This window comes from Crocuta crocuta, unplaced genomic scaffold, assembly GCF_008692635.1.
Source record: "Crocuta crocuta isolate KB4526 unplaced genomic scaffold, BGI_CrCroc_1.0 scaffold452, whole genome shotgun sequence".
Taxonomy (NCBI): domain Eukaryota; kingdom Metazoa; phylum Chordata; class Mammalia; order Carnivora; family Hyaenidae; genus Crocuta; species Crocuta crocuta.
The window spans coordinates 567,035-586,904 of NW_027528851.1; the positions used below are offsets into that span (position 1 = coordinate 567,035).

The following is a 19,870-nucleotide window of genomic DNA, read 5'->3' on the forward strand; positions in this document are numbered from 1 at the left end:
CACTTCAGACATCAGATAAATGTTTATAGATTCATCTTTGTAACACACACAAATATATAAATACATGCCATTTCAAGTCAGTTCAATCTCTATCAAATCTGGCCATATGAAGTTTAAAGACTTTGGAAATTATCACAACTAATGTTAAATAATTAGAAAAGGTTCTTAAAGTCAATTCCAGTTCAATTTAATTTTTAAAGGTAACAAATGCCAACCTGAATTTGTTTTCGGAAAAAGCTAGTTTTAAATCTCTTGAATTCATAAGGATCCATAGATTTATCAGATTCTTAAAAAGACTGATAACAGGACTATAGGACCAGTTTCACAAGAAGGGGATCCTGTTTCCAAATATAAAAATTCATAAGTTCATATCCTTCTAATTAATGTGAATATTTAGGCAAACACTGAAGTTACTTCTAAAATATAATAAAATGTTTACCTAAGATATAAAAAAACAAGAGGTAGAAAAATATAGTTTATCTTGTTGTGAGAGCAAATGTTTCAAGGGCCATAAAAGCAGTCTACATGAACATAATTTTAAGTGTTCTAGGTATAAACCATTCTTACCTCCTTGTTAAAACATATCCCCAAAAGACTTCATGGCAACATTTGTTTAGTGAAGTCTCATTTTTCAGGTTAAGATGTGTTAAGAAGTTCAAACTTCTGAAAGTCCTCCAAATTCAAATTAATAACATTTTACTAATATCAACATTTTTACTGTTTTAAAAAATTTGCATCCAAGTTAGTTAGCATATAGTGCAATAATGATTTCAGGAGTAGATTCCAGTGATTCATCCCCTATGTATGACACCCAGTACTCATCCCAACAGGTGTCTTCCTTAATGCTCCTTGCCCATTTAGCCCATCCCCCATCCACAACGCCTCCAGCAACTCTCACTATTCTCTATATTTAAGAGTCTCTTATGTTTTGACCCCTCCCTGTTTTTATATTATTTTTGCTTTCCTTCCGTTATGCTCATCTGTTTTGTACCTTAAATTCCACGTACGAGTAAAGTCATACAATATTTGTCCTTCTGTGACTAATTTTGCTTGCCATAATACCCTCTATTTCCATGCATGTTGTTGCAAATGGCAAGATTTAATTCTTTTTGATTGCCGAGTAATACTCCATTGTATATATATACCACATCTTTTTATTTTTTAATTTTTTAAATTTTTTTCTGAGAGAGAGAGACAGCTGAGCAGGGTAGGGTCAGAGAGGGAGGGAGACACAGAATCTGAAGCAGGCTCCAGGCTCTGAGCTGGCAGTCAGCACAGAGCCCGACACGGGGCTTGAACCCACGAACTGTGAGATCATGACCTGAGCCAAAGTCAGACGCTTAACCGACTGAGCCACCCAGGCGCCCCTACCACATCTTCTTTAACCATTCATCTGTCGATGGACATTTGGGCTCTTTCCATAGTTTGACAATTGTTGATAGTGCTGCTATAAACACTGGGGTGCATGTGCCCCTTTCAAACAGCACACCTGTATCCCTTGGATAAATACCTAGCAGTGCAACTTCTGGATCATAGGGTAGTTCTATTTTAAATTTTTTGAGGAATCTCCACACTGTTTCCAGAGTGCAAAACACCAGTTTGCATTCCCACCAGCAGTGCAAAACTGCCAACATTTTACTCTACTTTCCCGAGGAACTTATATTCAGTGGGTGAGATAAATTACTCTACCCCAGATAAGCATTCTTTTATCAATGAAAAAAACCCTATTCTTTTAATTTCATAACTCATCTTAGCATTGCTGAGAGAAATTAAATGAAAGGACACATATACCATGTTTATAAATTGGAAAACCCAATATTGTTAAAATGCCAATTCTTCCCAAATTGTTTATATATTAAAACCACTTTCAATCAAAATCCAAGCAGGAATTATTTTTCTTTTTAGAAATTGGCAAGCAAATTTTAAAATTTCCATCGATATGAAAGGATCAAATATAACCAAAGTAATTTTAATAAAGAACAGACCTAGAGGGCTAACACTACCTGATTTCAAAAGCCATCATAAAGCTGTTACAATCAAGACTATGGTATCGGCCTGGGAATAAACACACAGATCTCTGGAATAAAATAGAGAGATGAGAAATATAGATGGGGTGAACTAATTTTTGATAGAGTTGCCAATTCAATGAGGAAAGGATTTTCTTTTCAAGAAATGGTGCTAGAACAACTGAATTTTTGTAAAAAACAATAAAAGTCCACCTTTAGTTCACACTGTATATAAAACCTTACTCAAGACAGATTATAATACACATAGAAGCAAAACATATGAAATATTTGGGAGAAAATATATGGAAAAATCTTTACAACCTTAGGGTAGGAAAAAATTTCTTACACCTAACTCAAGAAATTTAAAACCTGGACTTTATCAAAATTAAAAACCTAACATCATTAACAAACCTAAAAATTACAAACTATAAGGAAATATTATTATATTTCTAACAAAGGACTTGTATCAAAATATATAAAGAACGCTCAGAACTCAGTATGGCAAACATGCAATTTTTAAAACGGGCAAAGTATTTGAACAGACACTTCATCAATGAAGATATACTAATGGCCAACAAGCACATGAAAAGATGTTCAATATCTTTAATAATGAAGAACATGCAAATTAAAATTGTATCACAAAATGGTTTTACTACACACCCACTAAATTAGCTAAAATTTAAAAAAGACTGACAATACCGAGTGTTGACAAGGATATAAAGCAACTAAACCCCCATACATTGCTGATGGGAACATAAAAAATATAATAATTTTGGAAAACATTTTGGAAGTTTCTGAACACTTGCATTTCTAGGTCTTTACTCAAGAGAAATGAAAACATATGTCCACTCAGAGAATTATACAATTATAGCAGCTTTATTCAATAAGAAACCAAAACAGGTAACAACTCAGAATTGGTAGGCATATGACTGAGCCAATTATGTTATTTCTTTTTTTTTTTAATTTTTTTTTTTATTTATTTCTAGGAGAGAAGGAGAGAAAGAGAGAGAGAGAGACAGCGTGAGCAGGGGAGGGTCAGAGAGAGAGGGAGTCACAGACTCTGACACAGGCTCCAGGCTCTGAGCTGGCAGGCAGCACAGAGCCCGACGCGGGGCTCGAACCCACGAACCGCGAGATCATGACCTAAGCGAAAGTCGGACGCTTAACCGACTATGCCACCCAGGCGCCCCTGTTTCTTTTTTTAATGTTTACTTATTTTGAGAGAGAGAGAGAGTACAAGCAGGTGAGGGGCAGGGCTTGAACCCACGAACCATGAGATCATGACCTGAGCTGAAACCAAGAGTCGGACACTTAACCAACTGAGCCATCCAGGCACCCCTCGCAATTATGTTATTTACACTACTAAGTAATAAAAAGAAATAAACTATCAACCAGCACAAACACAGCTGAAAACATTATGCTGAATGAAAGAAGTTGTACACAAAAGTAATATATATTGTATGTTCCATTTATATGAAATTCTAGAGATTTTGAAATTGACTGCAAAGCGGCACATGGGAACTTTTTAGGGTGAGAGAAATGTTCTCTATCTTAATTGTAATGATAAGGATGGTTACATACATGTATTTGCCAAAACTCATCCAACTGGTAATGTTAAATGGACATATTTTATCAAATGTAAATTGTTCCTCAATAAAATTATTTAAAGAAAAAACTATTTTCCTTTGTCATACTCAGAATACCATGCAATGCCAACTCCAATGAGAAACAACTTTTTTTTCTTTGATTCATGGGCACTGGTATCAAAAATCATCTCATCTACACTGTTTTAACTGAATGAGAAACATAATTTTAGTATTTATTATCCTCTTTGTTCTCCCTCTCACTTCCTCACCTCTTGTATCCAGTTGAACTTTAAATTTCTTGAAAACTTTTTGCTCTCTTATTTCTTATCACATACTACTCCTCTGCATTCAATGCATTTTGTAAAATTGAATCAAATGGTCTCTATACTCTGTATTACTTTCATCACCTAGTGTTATTCTAATCACAGACTAAAATTTAAGCTTTCACATGTCATAGAATTTTGTCTATTTTATTTTTTCTCTCACTCGTTTTTAACACAATCTTTTTTTCAGTCAAAATATTATTCAAGAGCCATGTAAAACAGACTAAATTTATAAGCTCAAATTTGTAACAGTTAATAATAAAATCAACTAATAAGAACAGAAGTTCATCTATCAGTAGTACCCAACATGTCAAAAGTAGTTATTTTTAATATGTGAATATATCTGTTTTTTAGTTTTTTTCAGTTATTGAAAAGGAAATTCAGATCAAATATTAAGAGCAGGAGTCATCAAACTAAGGCCCAAGGGCCAAAGCCTGCCCACCACCTGGTTTTGTATAGCCCCTGATCTAACAATGTTTGGTTTGGTTTTGATTTTTTACATTTTTAAATGGTTAGGGGTGGGGGGGAGAAAAAGAAGAGCATTTTTTGATATGTGAAAATTATATGAAGTTCAAATTTCTGTGTTCACAAATAAAGTTTTACTGGAACATTGCCACACTCATCTGTCTATGGCTACTTATTTGTTACAATGGCTGAGATGAGTAGTAGCAAAAAGGGCTGTATGGTCCACAAGTCTAAAATATTCATTCTGGCCCATTACAGAAAAAAACTAGCACACTCCTGCCTTAGGGAACTCAGAAGGACCTGTGGAAAACCAACTTCATGGGGTAGAGTTTAGAAACTACTTGTAGCAAATTATATTTTCCAAAGATGGCCACTACAATGTTTTTCCATCCTACTTGCTCTTCTGCAATGTGACTTCACCACTCTCTCATCAAGAGAAGGAGTCTAATTTCCTTTCCTTTGAATCTGGACTTGTCCAGGTGACTTGCTTGGCCAATATAATATGGTGGAAGGGGCTCCTGAGACGTCCAAGACTAAATCATAAGAAACCTTGACGCTTCCTCCTAGGATTCTTGGAATGCTCTGTCATAGGATGCTTCCTCTGAGAACCTAGCATCATGCTGTGAGAAACCTGAATCTCATTGAGAAGCCAATATAGGCATACACGCCTACATCCCCAACTGAGCCCCAAGTCAACAGCCAGCTTCAACTGATATCCATGTGGGAGAGCTATCCTGGACCTCCAGCTCAGGTAAGACTGCATGACTGCTGCCCCAACAGACATCTGACTGCAACTGCATTGGAGCCCCTGTGAGAGAGCCACCCCTGGGTGCAGTCAACCCATAGAACTGTGAAAACCATAATAAATACTTCATATCAAGCCACTATGTTTTGGGGGCACTTTGTTATAAGGCAACAGATAACTGAAATATCATTATACTAAAACAAATCAGGAAAGTTTCAGATGAGAAATTCCAGACTCCATGCATATCACCAACCCTACCAAAGCCTCCTGCTAACCCTAGGTGTTCTAGAAGTAGTTAAGGATGAAGGAAGTAAGTGGTAAATAATACTCTAATGGAGTCACTGTGATTTCCTAATCTATATGCACTCCAATTAGGTTCAGTATTCCCCAAAATATGCCAGTCAGTCTGAATCTTAATAGTCTGAAACTCCCACAAAGAAATGAAAAACAATTTTTCCAATTCCTAAAATTGTACCAGGATCAGTAGAGAGACAACTCTTAGTTTTCATGCTATAAATAAACTGGTAATTATAATACTTCATTATTTTTTACCTAATAATCTAAAAAAAAGATAAGTGAAATTAGATGAAATGTAGTCAATTATCAATATATAGCTAAGTATCAGTATACAACAGTTTAGCTATAAAAAATATGGACTTAATAATAAAAATCCATGTTAGTCTAATTGTGTCACCTGCTCCTGCTCCAAAGGGTGACAAGAGTCATTTACTCATATGTTTCTGATATGTGTCACTTATGTATAATATACTTCTTAGCCTAGAAAATTTAATTAAACTCAGTATTAACATCTTATAAAACCCACACAGCATATTTTCAATATATTACCTTAGCCATAGCAGATTCAAATTTTAAAGAATGAGTGCCTAGTATATGTTAGGTACCCTGCCGCACTCTGGGGATATGNAACAAACAAACAAAAACCCTAGGAATGGGAGACTTCACAGTAGAACAATCTTGAATTAGCTGGTAGTACTTTTCGTTTCTAACATTGAATATTCATTGAATCACATTTATTCCATTGACTTTTCTTTTTCTACTTTTTTTTTTTTTAGTTTTTTAATAAAATTTTTATTTTCAAGGTTCACACTTTTTTTTTTTTTTTTTTACAAATAGTTTATTGTCAAATTAGTTTCCACATAACTCTCACTCTCAGTGTCTGGGGATATGTCTTTAATTGGTGTAAATTTCATTCAAAAGAGATCAGTGGTGACTCTGAATCATTAGCCCTTTGACATTTCTGAGAATCATAATGTGTTCCAGAATGGTGTTTACTTTATATCTAAAGGGATGTTACCAGAACTCTTCGGATTCCTAATTTTTTTAAATTCAGTAATTATTTGCAAGATTGAATATTTAACTTTGTGTGACTATGACTCACATTAATATAGAAAACAGTTGCACAGATAAAGTGTCTTAAGAGGAAAATATTCCAAACTTTAGTGGCTTAAGCCAATCCTACAGGAGTGCTTGATCAGTTATTGATGCCTACCACAGGGGGTGACTAGTAGTGAGAAATACCTGGGCATTTGCCAACTCTGACCTGTTTTATGCAGTCTCCTCTCTTCAGATCTCCCACTAAGTCCCTTTAAAGACTCCCATGATAGGGGCGACTGGGTGGCTCAATCAGTTAAAGTTCGGACTCTTGGGTTTGGCTCAGGCCATGATCTCATATTTTGTGGGATGGAGCCCCATGTTGTCAGGGCAAAGTCTGCATGGATTCTCTCTCTCCATCTCTCTCTGCCCCTCCCCTGCTTGTGCTTGTTCCTCCTCTCTCAAAATAAATAAATAAACTTAAAAAAAAAAAAAAAAAAAAATCCCATGATAGAACTTCTACCCAGTCTTAGAAACTGACGCTTCCCTTTCTTTAGCCATTCTTTCCCACCTCCCACTGCTGGAGTCTACTCTCCAAAGATAACCCTTGACAAGCCCCACCCTGGTATAAATGTCCTGGCCCAGAAAAGGATATACCCCTAAGACCAAGATCCCCTAACATCAAGAATTCATCGGATGAGCCATATTTTGAGCCAGAAGATCTTAGATGACAGGTAACCAAACCTTGGTAGAACACAATAGAACCAAGATTTGAACCCAGACAATCGAGCACCATAGTATCTATACTTAATCACTGAATCTGGCACATGGTTGCTGCCATTTCTACAACATGTGTTAAACTGTATCTCGTCTTTTAGTTCACAATTATGTGAATTCATTATTCATAAAAGCAAAATCTCTATACAGAAAATATTACAATTTAATCTTCTAGCACAGCAATTATGATTATATCACAGGACCTTTAAATCAAACTTCGTGCATTTCCTAATTAACTCATTAATAAACATGTTAATAAGTGCTTTATATTTCTTAGAGAAAAAATGGTGGGATAGCAATACTCTGAAAAACAATTTTTAAAATGACAATTCATATTCTTGTTTCCATGTAGTCTTATAATGAAAATTTAATAGTATTTGAACATAATTTAATGCAATGACTATTATTAATGTTAAAAATTCACACTAGCAGTGACTTTTCCAACTCAGAATCCATAACAACAATGAATCCTATTCACATCCTGTGTAAATCCATGGGGATTCTATGGGGAAAGTTTCCATATATGGTCATTTTTCCCCATAGACTCCCCATGGTTTATACAGGATATGAATCTCGTCTATTGTGACAATGAAAACAACAGATCACTGAAAACTCATGTGTAATTTCTGCTGAACAAACTATAGACTAACAATTAGGGAAACCAATATTCAAGTAAAAATGAGTAATCTGAGAATTTAAAAATAACCACTGAGTATTTTTATTCCATTTCTGTATTAGCAGAATAAGTACATAAATATCCAGAAGAAAAAAAATTTCAATCCTAGGTTTAAAATATTTTCTTGATACTAATAACGAAAATGTCTTGATACTAAGACAATGTCTTGATACTAAAAATTAAAATTAAAATATAATTAAAGTTAAAAATTAACGGGCAAGAAACCCAAAAGAAAATGTCACATCAGAACTTATATTGTCACAAGGAAAGAAAAAATAATATAGTAAAACAAGTCAAATGTTACATGAACTTTATTTAGCTTCCCAGGCTCCTGTAAGACCATGCCCCAACATAAATCCCTGTTATCTATAATTATTTTCTCATATTTGTGACATTAGCATCTATGGCATTCTACTTATCTGAAGTTATGTAGAATAATATTTTTCTTTTACACTTACTGCTTGAGTGCTGACTTAGAGGTAAGTTTTTGTGTGTATACTAAGTATTTGTACTTCTGCTTTAAATAAGATGAAAGCATCTAAAATCCAATACAGCTAAACAGTAACAGCCAGATTAAAGCTATAGGAAAGGGAAATGGTTATGTACCTAAATTATCTTGTTCCATATAACAAAAACTAAAAAGGTAAAAACAAATTATAGTACTAGAAAGCCAAACATACTAACAGCAAAAACAGCAGTCTCTGACACAATTATTTAATAAGAACTAGGACTTATACTGAAAAATGGTCCAGTTGTGAATAGCCATTTTTGAATGAACATGGTAACTATTAACATCTCAACTGATTCACAGAAATTACACCAAAACAATAGACTCAAGTTTAATCTCATGTATGACTGGTTGTCAAGAATGGCCCTGAAATGCATGTAAAAAAAAAAAAAAAGAACAAAGGACTGTGACTCATTTGTTTCTCTGTCAAAGAGGTGGCTGTTTAATTGTATAGCTTCTTGGTGACCTAATATTGCTAGAGTATATTCATTTGACTATCTCTCACACAATGGCTCAAAATTTGAGATAATTACATTATTCTTAGAAACACGGTACCACACTCACTACTAAAACTGAGACACTGTCAGATTCAACTTAATGCATTTATCAGTAATGAAAACAAAAGGCAACAACTGAACTTTGGGTGTCCATCAAAGACAAATCACATGGGACATCCTTTCCAGCATCTAGCTACCTACCCAAGGTGATGTGGGCAACCTGAGAATGACAGGACCAGCCATACCAGAGCTAAAGAGAACTGACATCCTGACACACACATTGACCATTTCCCTATCACCACTAAGCTAATGAAATCCTACCGCTTTACTGGGATGTTAGTGATTTCTTTTTCCCTTTCACAGATGTACTAGATGTTCTTTTCAATTTATTATGGCTATAACAAAATTTGGGGAGGAGGGATTAAATGCTACCATTTGCCCAGAGGCATGCTGTTTCTCAAAAGGAAAGATATTGCTCTCTTCACTGGATTAATGAGGCAGGTTCTTCGGAAGACATATTAATGTGTTAAACCAGGGCACAATTCCCACCACAGCACACCTTAAATGGTACCCTTGAGGACTAAAAAGATAACCATAGGAGGCGGGACAGGAGGAGGACTGAGCCAGATAAATGCTAATTGAATAAGTGTTCATTGTAATGTAAGTATTTACACTTTGGAGAATAGCTGGCTTTATCAAGAAGAACATAACCAAATGACAGCAGTATAAAACAAGTTTTCTTTATTCCACAAAGAGAAAAGATGAAATTTTTCCTTCCCTTTATAAAATTTTCCTTTCTCTTTATAAGAGAAAAGTAAAATTGTCAAACTTTTGTGGAATTTAATTTATTGATCTTAAAATGTCATTAAATCAAGTTTAGTACCAAAAATAAGCATTTTTAAGGACTACTCTCCTCAACAAAACTTTACAGATAGTACTTTTTTCTTAAACCTAAATTATTCTGACCACAGAAACTAAAACTGCATTTCCTCAAAGCAGATAGAACAGACATACTACTCCCATTTTTAGACATGGGAAATTACAGTAAAGGAAAAGCTCAGTGAAATACTTCAAGATGGTAACAGAGCTACATAAACTACACTTCCTGCTTTGTTAAGGATTAATCCACATATAACATAAACCATTTCCATTTTTTCCAGTGGGCCCAAAATAGATTGTGGCCAAACTACAAAACTATGGAGATACAGATCCACTAAGTCTGAAAAACTGAGACTGGCATTGCCAAGGATATTCACTAGGATGCTATCAGAAGATATTCACTAAAACAATGGAGGACAGAGCATTTATTAATTCAAATGCCATGGTTATTTAACCTAAGTCTTTATATTTGAAGAACAAGGGTCTACTCTTCCAGGTAAATTTTTTTTTTGTAATTTTTAAGGATTTTGTATGTATATATTGGAGAGGAGGGGTCTTTTTGGTATTTATAAATCAAACAATACTAGTTTAGTGAGACAGAACATGTTATAACATGATACCAACTACTAGAAATTTCTGACTACAAAGGTCTGAAACATAAAATCAATTTACTCTAGTACTTGAAAATGAGGACGTTGACATTATCTTCTCTTATAGGCAAAGAGCAAGGGAGAGAGAAAATTTAGAAGAGCCATTTACACGTGACTCTACAAGTAACAGAAGTCATAACAGTGATTTCCTTTTGACTGGGAAAGGTCATCACAGGGAACTTTCTTAAGTAATAGAAATATTCTGTATCATAATCTGGGGCGTGGTTCCCTGGGTGTAAACATAGGCAAAAATTCACAGAGCTTTGACTTACAAAGCTGACAGACACTTTGACTTACACCTTTTATCCTTTGTAAACCACCCTTCGATTTAAAAAGTAAAAGCATCCAATAGAAGCAAAGTACTACAACCAGAAATCAAAATTAAGTATAATAAAATCATATGTTTGAAAATAATGGCCTTTCCAGGATCTAGCACAGCACTATACACAGGGTAGATAAACAAGTATTTATTATAAAATTCTGCTAAGAATGTCTTAGTTGGTCTTGAAGATCCCTTCTGAACTAATGACAACTTCAAATGTGACTTATTTTTCTGAATATTCTAAATATAGACAGTTTCGACCTATAAGGCCTTCAGAAGGCAAAAATTAAAGGCCTAGAAAGCTATATCTAAAAACATTAGTTGTCTGAACTCTGAGTATAGATTTAAGGCATCTCCTTATCAAAAGAAGGCAGTCCATTCTCAACACTTAATGACCACTGACAGTACAAACCTATCTATGGTCTTGCAATGATAAACAGGAAGCAAAACTTAATACTCAATTAGGTTTAAAAAATGCAAATATCTGCATGATGGCGTTCTGTCTTCTGAATGGTATTCTGTCTGTTCAGTAATCTGGTAGCTTCAGAAACCAAAAGCAACCAGAAGTTTTCAGACATATCACATAGCACATGGGTGATATTATTAAAAGATCAGGTTTGATAACCAGGCAAGGCTGTGTCTGCTAAGTAAACCTGGACAGACAATGTTACAGTCTCTAGTCCAAGAGCCCAAAGACTTCCCCACACTGAGCTTCAACTTCTGTTTTCACCTAAAAAAAGTAATGAGACTAATTCTCCTTTAGTAAATATCTCTGTCCATACCTAGGTTCCTACATAAACAAAATTCCATGACTAAAATGAAACTGTAGAAGGTCTTTTCCACTTAATAATCTGTTCCTACTTGTTGGGTGACAATAATTCTAATTGTGCCATTAAGTGAAAATTTAAAAACTATTTTTTAATTTTTAGAAAATAATACTGTCATATGCTGAATGGAACATAATATCTCATTGTTATTCTATCTTGACCGTGATTAGTCAATGTGGTTAATTTCAGAAATGAGAATCTTCCATGTGAAATAACAAAAATAATCCCTTAAAAAGCCAATCAAGGAACTAAAAAACTGAGGATTATAAGCTCTCCTGAAATACAATGATTCTAGAATAATCATCAGCTGCACACAAACAGATGCAGTGATCACCTGAGATCAGAAAAAAAAAGGTTGGATTATAAATTCTTAACAAATGTATTTCCTAAATTCCTGGCCTCACCCCCTCTCCCCACAAAGATAATGTCTTGCCAATTTTTTATGTTCTAGGCCAGCAGGTTGAGTCTCTTCAGAAATACTTAACTGTCACCTTTGCTTATGGATAATGACAAAATATTCTGCAGAGCCTGAACAACTGCACAGACAAGTTATATTATTCTATATCCAACATTAAATAATCCTCAAATTAGTTAGGCTGGTCTTCATTTTTTAAATACCAATTATAGCTGTCTACAAGTGCTGTCCAGCCCAGCCCATTGTGCAGGGCCTGCTCTGCACCACAGCAATTTCATTGTAGAAGTTTTAAGACAGATATGATGCTGCTAGACTGTGACGCTACCAAGCATATCAACATTGAAACCATTGTGTAAAAAAATATCTTTACAATAAAGCTTATTTCTTATCCTTTAAATCTGCATAAAATATCTACTCCTATGCTTTTGTAAAAATATGGAGGAAGAGGATATAATGACACCTTTTTGTCCTTTTAGATAAAAACTGTAAACCTTTTTCCCCTTTGTAATAAACACTATCATTTCAGATCCTCCCAGTTTCTACTTTAGGGTTTAAGGACTATTATAGAACCCACAACAATAGATCAGTGACAGACTTGATCCCATCAATTAACACGTTCTGGGGAGACTGCCTGGATTCCTGTCTTCCTTCCTCCCTCTTGAAGGCCTGATTTTGACCACACTGACATCCCTCGCCTTAAAGATGAATAACCCAGTTAAGAAGGAGTCCCTTCCCTGAGACCCATTCCTTTGTAATTAGAGCCAAAATACAAAGTCTATTAATGACCTAAGGCAATGTGATATGAAGTCCAAGCCAACGAAACCATGACAGCAAACAGATTTCTGAATAGCAAAGAAGTGGGATCCATTTACTTACATGAAGATTCAGTGCCAAACATGGCTGGCTCCAGAGGCTGCTTTAAAAAAATTAGAAGGGAAAAAAAAGGAAGGAAATAAAATCGAGGAGGGTGTACGCGGGAGAGTGAAAAGATGAGCCGCTACACAGCAGGGGTCATGAAGACACACAATGCAGTCCAAGCTGTGTCCAGCTGCCAGATTTTCCTCTTACAAGCTTCACTGTTCTCCCGTGTGATTGAAAAACAAGATCTCCTACAGCACAAAACCCCAAAGAGCTGCTTGTGAAAATCCAATAGGGAAAGGCAAGCCAACGTGGCTCTTCTGGGATGCAGTGAGGCAGGACTAGGTAGCAGCAGGGGCAGGATTGGGAGCAGCAGCAACAGCGGCTACTGCAATCCCCAGCCCTGGCGTAGCAGTAAGACAATAGCAGGGCTTATGCATACACCGATGACGTCAGAGGCACTGCACAGACCGACTGCGCTGCTTGAGCCAGAGGCTCCAGGGGCTTCAGGGGAGCAGGCGATTCAAAGGGGAATTCCTTTGTCACGACATGCACAAGACCGAGAGCCACATATATGTTCACCTTCCTGGCAAGATCTTCATCCTGTAATACCAGGCACTAAAAAGGACCTCAAAGAAATTTAAATATTGGCTTTAAAGCAACTAACCACAAAGATACCATGCAGATCAGGGTTCTTGGTTTTATGCAGCAATTGAACTTTTCAAGGGAATTAAGAATATCAGAAACGAGAAAAATAAACTACCTTTTAAAATAACCACAGAACTCATTGTTTTTTCTCTACGCTTATGGGAGACTGACAGATCAAAAGTTGTACACTCAACCACAATTACGTGAAAATATGTATACTATTGCATACACATTCTGGGCATATAGATATATCCACAAATATTCCCAATTATTAAGAGTAAAATAACAGTGCAGGTGCTTAAAACACTGCTTGAAACACAGTAAGCTCTCAAATGTTAGCAATTACATTATTAGTTATGTTGAAACTGTTATTCAAATGTGAAAAACACAGCTCTAGGAATACATTATCTACATACATTTCTCTTATCCCATTCCTTTGGCCTTATTTTTCTTTATTTTGCCTTATGAGAATTCCTGTCCTTTTCTAGAGTAACTCAGTCACTTTAAGGCTGTGTGCACACACCTGTGTACACCTGTGTGTCAGTGGGCACATATGACCAACAAACACATTTCTTTTTTAATCTATTCCTGCAAAGAAATAATTGAAGATATTCTTATTTATTTTTTGACTCATTTGATAAATAAAACTCTTCCTGCATTAAAAAAAAAAAACTCTTCCTGCATTACCTTTACTCTTAGAAATCTTTTTTTTTAACTAGAAGTCTATACACTATCCAACAGAAGCAAAGAAAGAAATTTTGTTTTAATGTTTTAAAGACACTGAAATGCACAAAAAGAGTGTGTGTGTGTGTGTGTGTGTGTGTGTAGTCCCATAATCCCACACTTTTAAAACCATATAAAATAGGAAATTCAAGAGCTCAAGTTTCCTCTCCATCCACTCATCCAAGGTATATATCCAATATTCTCTTAAGATTTACAAAGACATGTCTTTATATAATATAGTTTTTAAAAATTAAATTCTGATATGAATGTGGAACTGTAAATTACTACCTAAAAACATCATTAATAGCTTTTCTGGTCAGTGTATGTGGATCCATCTCATCCTTTTAATGGTTGCCTAATATTCCATTGTGTAATTATAGAATAATTTATTCAAGGTAATTTGACCTTTGCTTACTGAAATGCTAAACCAGTGTAATGACATAAGATAATGAACAAATATTTTGTTGTAGGAAAGAATAACAACGAATATTGACTGAATATTCACTATATGCCAGGTACTATTCTGAGAAGCTTACGTGAATTAATTTATTGAATCTTTGTAACAATCCTACAAGGTGGATACCATTAATTTCCAAATTTGATAGATGGTGAAATAATTTTCCAAGGTCACACAGGCTTCAAACAATAAGCTGGGATTCAAATCCAGGTAGTCTGGTTCCAAAGCATTTGCTCTTAACTACTTTTCCATAATGCTTCTTGAGAATTAATAAATACTTAAAATTATAAATACTCAACTAAAACAAAAGGAAAATAGATATCAACTGAAAGCGTAGAGAAAAATATTCTCAAAAGAGAAAGGTCACCAGAGAAAGCTAAAAATGACAGAAAGGACTATGCTAAAAATTACCAGCCATGGGGCGCTGGGTGGCTTAGTCGGTTGGGCATCCGACTTTCGCTTAGGTCATGATCTCACGATTCGTGGGTTCGAGCCCCGCATCAGGCTCTGTGCTGACTGCCAGCTCAGAGCCTGGAGACTGTTTCAGAGTCTGTGACTCCCTCTCTCTCTGACCCTCCCCTGCTCACGCTGTCTCTCTCTCTCTTAGAAATAAATAAAACATTAAAAAATTTTTTTTAAAAAATTACCAGCCATGTTAACAACCAGTGGAGAATATCAATAATGGCACTGAAATATAACTGTAGGGCAGTACAAAAGGCAATACCCTTCAAAAGGGTTGAAACCAAAATATTGTCTTACGTAAGATCTATTTTAAATTGCATACCAGATGTTGTACATGAACAGTCACACAAACAGTAGCTACATGTGGCCAAAAGAAAGACAAGTGGAAAAGTAGAATGAGAAAATGATCCTGGGTAAGAGATATTTTCCACCAGAGGCCACGCTCTATAGGCAATACTGCTTTGCCAAGTCATTGATGTAGCTCCTTTTCTCAGCTCATACGTGAGGGTGTATATATGCATATGTAAATGCACTTTTCTGAGTGCTGACTTCTGAGAGTAAGTTAAAGGCTGCGATATTTTTCAAGAAGTCAACTTTTTAAATAACTATACCAGGGTCACTATGTTAAAAACATTAGGTATCTCACTTGCCAGCAAAACTGTACACAAATGACCTCTGACTCTTATTAAGGTTTCTATAACCTCTGGAGGCCTGAGGTATTTCTAAATACTTTAGTATGTTGGAATCCATATCACTGAAGGCCTATCTTTGACAAAACAGATTCCAAAAATTTAGTTTACTATTTTTCTCTCCTCTAGGCCTCTGGCATAAGCTCAGAGAATGAAGACATATTTTAATGGGTTGCCTAAAGAAAATATAATGAAATAAAACTGATCTGAGGTCTTCCACACCCCTCAGGAAAATCACATAATATATTCCAAGACCAAAATGCTCTTTGAATTATACATTCTAATTATGCCTATTTGCCTGCAACTTTGCCCTTTCATTAGCAAAGAGAATACTGTTAATTTCAGTATAAAATTAGCAGTGAAAGGAAAGATCAATATTCAACATAATTTAGTGGCCAAAATAATCATTGTTAAATCAGAACACTGTTGATAAAAAAAGATAGTAGTGAAAATCTTAAACTAAGTCAATAGTTACTTTTAGAGGAAACTCCGTTCATAAATCACTCAACAACTATTTCCAGGGAGCTTACTGTTCTGCACTCTAGGGGTACCAGCCAAGCACCAACTCACTCCTCTATGGGGCGTACAGGCCAGTGGGTGAAACAAACAAATATGTAATATGTCAGGTGGTGGCATTTGTTATAAAGAAAGGTAAGAGGAACTCAAGGCTGAGGAATGACTGAATGTGAGGGTTATTTCAGATAAAACTGTAAAGTAATGCCACTCTTAAAAGATGACATTTCAACAGAGACCTGAAAAACAGAAAGGAAACCATATGGATAACATGGAAACCCCGTGGGAGAAAGAGTATTCCAAGAAAAAAAAAATAGATAAATCTATTCTTGAATCATCAAGAGCCATTTTCTTGATTTCTTGATTTCTATTGGATGACAACCCCTTCAGTGCCATGATGATGTCATTAAGTACAATATGGTTATGCTCATGAACTGTGCTAACAGTAAAATAGTCTCTTTTTCAAATCCAAAAGAATTCACTCTCCCCTGAACTGAAAACACATGCGTTCTTCTCTTCACAATTTACTAGACTAAATATACCTATATTTGCAAATATGTAAATGTTTATAAAAATCACCATAGGAGACAACATCCAAAATAGCTTCCTACCACATCAACTAATTTAATTAGTTTATCTGTTAATGTGGTAAGAACTTAAACCACACATTCCCTCTAGAGTACATACATAAACTAACTTTGAAGGTGTCATATCTGGAATTTCTCTGGAACCATCTCCTTTGCTCACACTAAAACTTTCTTAGTATTACTCTTTTCTTAACTTTTGTAAAATGTTTGTTTATTTATTTTGAGAGACAGAACATGCACGTGAGCGTGGGGGATGGGCTGAAAGAGAGGGGGAGAGAGAATCCCGAGCAGGTTCTGTGCTGTCAGTGCAGAGCCCAGTGCAGGTCTCGATCTCAGGAATCATGAGATCATGACCTGAGCCAAAATTAAGAGTCAAGTACCTAACCAACTGCACCACCCAGGTGACTCTCTTAGTACTCCTCTTAATGTCTATTCAGCATGTTAAAGTTGTGTCTTTTGGAATACCATTTTACGTTTATAAAGTATTACCTAAAAACAGAAATGTTTTAGTGTCAATATATAAACTATAGAGAAATGAAAGAATCAATGGTTTTGCTCTTTGGAAAAAAGGTACAAACTAACTGAAAACATACTCATTGTAAAACTCCCTGGTAAGATTTTAGAAATTTCACTTATTTGCATATGGCTATAAAATGTGTTTCTTCCTGCTTCTACACAGTATCACACATACAGGGAGCCTTCTGAAAGTTAAGTTTATTTTATTTCAGGGCCATGGAACAAAAATTCTGGCACAGTAATCTTACGAGAAAAAAAATTTTTTTTTTAAATACACATACACACACACCCCACCACCACCACCACCACACATACACACAAGCTATTATAGTGGCTTTACAGAAACTCTAAAATAGAAAAATATGTATTTATAGAAAAAAAACAGACTTGGAGCAAATAATTACTTTAAAATGTTTTACCTTCAAAAAATATTTACCACAGAACTCCTTTACATAGTGAGCTCCTAAAAGTTACATTTTAAATTATTAATTTCACAAAAAATTCACAATTTGACACCATATTGTCAAAGATCCACACATATATTAAAAGAGATCATTAATAGAGGATGTAAGAAGAGTGTAATTTAAACACACACTGATATTGTCATTATACTGGGTATGGAAGGTGGGTCTCCACGTTGGTAGAAAATCTTCCAAAAGCCTTTATTCTTTAGTTTAAAAGGAAATCTGTCAGAAAACAATGTCACCGTTACCCAAAAGTTCAAATGTAAGGTAATATAATTTTGAATTAAGGTAATTAATTTTGAATTTGCTCACAAATTTTGGCACAGACTCATGTCCATTCCTCCTAATCATTACCTCGCCTCCTCACCCCACCTTCACCCCCTCCAAGCTAAGGGAATCCTCCACTTATTCACCATGCAACCAGCACCCATGATTAGTGTAACCTTAACTTTATTTGCAAACCTATACCAATTTACCATTCAGAAACTAGACATTGGGAACAAGGTTATGCAGCTTAAAAAAGGAAGAGTCTAGTTATCCATCCAAAAATTCTGGAAGCATTAATACTCATAAAATTTGGGATAAAAACTGAAATTCTCCAATTCACTTAATTACGTCAACTCTAAAAGACTAAGTCACACACATGCATTGAAGAACTACCACAAAGCCAAAAATGTTTTACAGAAACCAGCTTTCTAGGGGAGCCTGGGTGGCTCAGTCGGATAAGCGTCCAACTTCAGCCTAGGTCATGATCTCATGGTTCGTGGGTTCGAGTCCCGCGTCAGGCTCTGTGCTGACAGCTAGCTCAGGGCCTGGAGCCTGGTTCAGATTCTGTGTCTCTCTCTCTCTCTGACCCTCCCTGCACATGCTGTCTGTCTGTCTCTCTCTCTCTCTCTCAGAAATAAAAAAAACATTAAAAAAAAAGAAGAAGAAGAAACCAGAAGCTCTCTATAGACCATGTGTACATTTTATTCTCTGTGTGGCATACTCTGAACTCAGATGTCACTTGTACTGTAAAGTTTCTGGCCCAGAGGGGAGACATGAGAATTAATTATGGTTTGCATTTTAGTTTAAGACTGGTTGAACATGACCCAAACTGAAACAGAAAAAACAACAAGGATATGTCTGACAAATTCCTTTAAGTGTGTATCCTAAATTAATCAAAATTTGTATATAACAAATTCCATGATATCTTTAAAAATACAAGCATAATCAACATGTTTTTATATATAAATTCAAAATATTTTAAGTAATCCTATGCGACTAGAAAATATTTTAAATTTAATTTTACCTGTATAATCCATAATGAAGCAATAGGCAGGGAACCAGGTTATTTTCCAAAGTACAGCTCTATCAGACACAAAATGAAACGGCTCCCTGGGCCGGCAAACTGTTCTGGGGAAAGCCTCCTGCCACGTGACATTATGCGCACACACACTTCTGCTTATCTCGAACTCAAGCCACAACTAATGTGGCTCTGCTCTTCTTTGCCTGTTCCTTTAAAGTCATCTTAGAAAAGTCTCTCTTAGAAAAAGAACCGTTATTTCTCCCATTTCATTCCTGTATTATTAGTTTAAACTAGGGGGAAAAATTCTTTGTTTAAGTGAAAAGAAGAACACAAGGTGTCTATACTTCATCCTAGTACTCAATGTTACAAACCCATTTAACCTGAAAGGAGTAATCATCCAAATTTTTAGGAAGAATATAGTTTGGTTATGATGTCCATTCATTTGATAGCATGCACATTTGATCCATTTGAAACACATTTGGTTAATCTGTAACCAAACCTAATAAAGGTAATGAAAGAACAATCCTTTAAAAGCAGATCCAAAACCTTGAAGTCATTTGTCTGAGTCCTGAAACAGACGTCAGAAGGAAAGGACATATGGTCATTCCTGAGACAGACTCTACCTGATATAATCTTTAATGTCACATTGCCAAAGAC

At 35.4% G+C, this 19,870-nt stretch overlaps 1 protein-coding gene across 3 annotated transcripts in view; it reads right to left on the reverse strand.

Moving 5' to 3' along the window:
- Window positions 1-19,870, reverse strand: part of ST7 (suppression of tumorigenicity 7) — a 272,136-nt gene that overhangs the window by 176,251 nt on the left and 76,015 nt on the right. The window contains exon 1 of one of the 3 annotated variants that reach the window (XM_077756028.1): window positions 12,885-13,147. The exons of the other annotated variants lie outside the window; for them this stretch is intronic. Within the exon in view, the coding sequence (XP_077612154.1) occupies window positions 12,885-12,906 (22 nt within the window). The 5' untranslated portion in view covers window positions 12,907-13,147. Of the gene's footprint in view, window positions 1-12,884; window positions 13,148-19,870 lie in introns of those variants that run through there. 3 annotated transcript variants of the gene reach the window in all.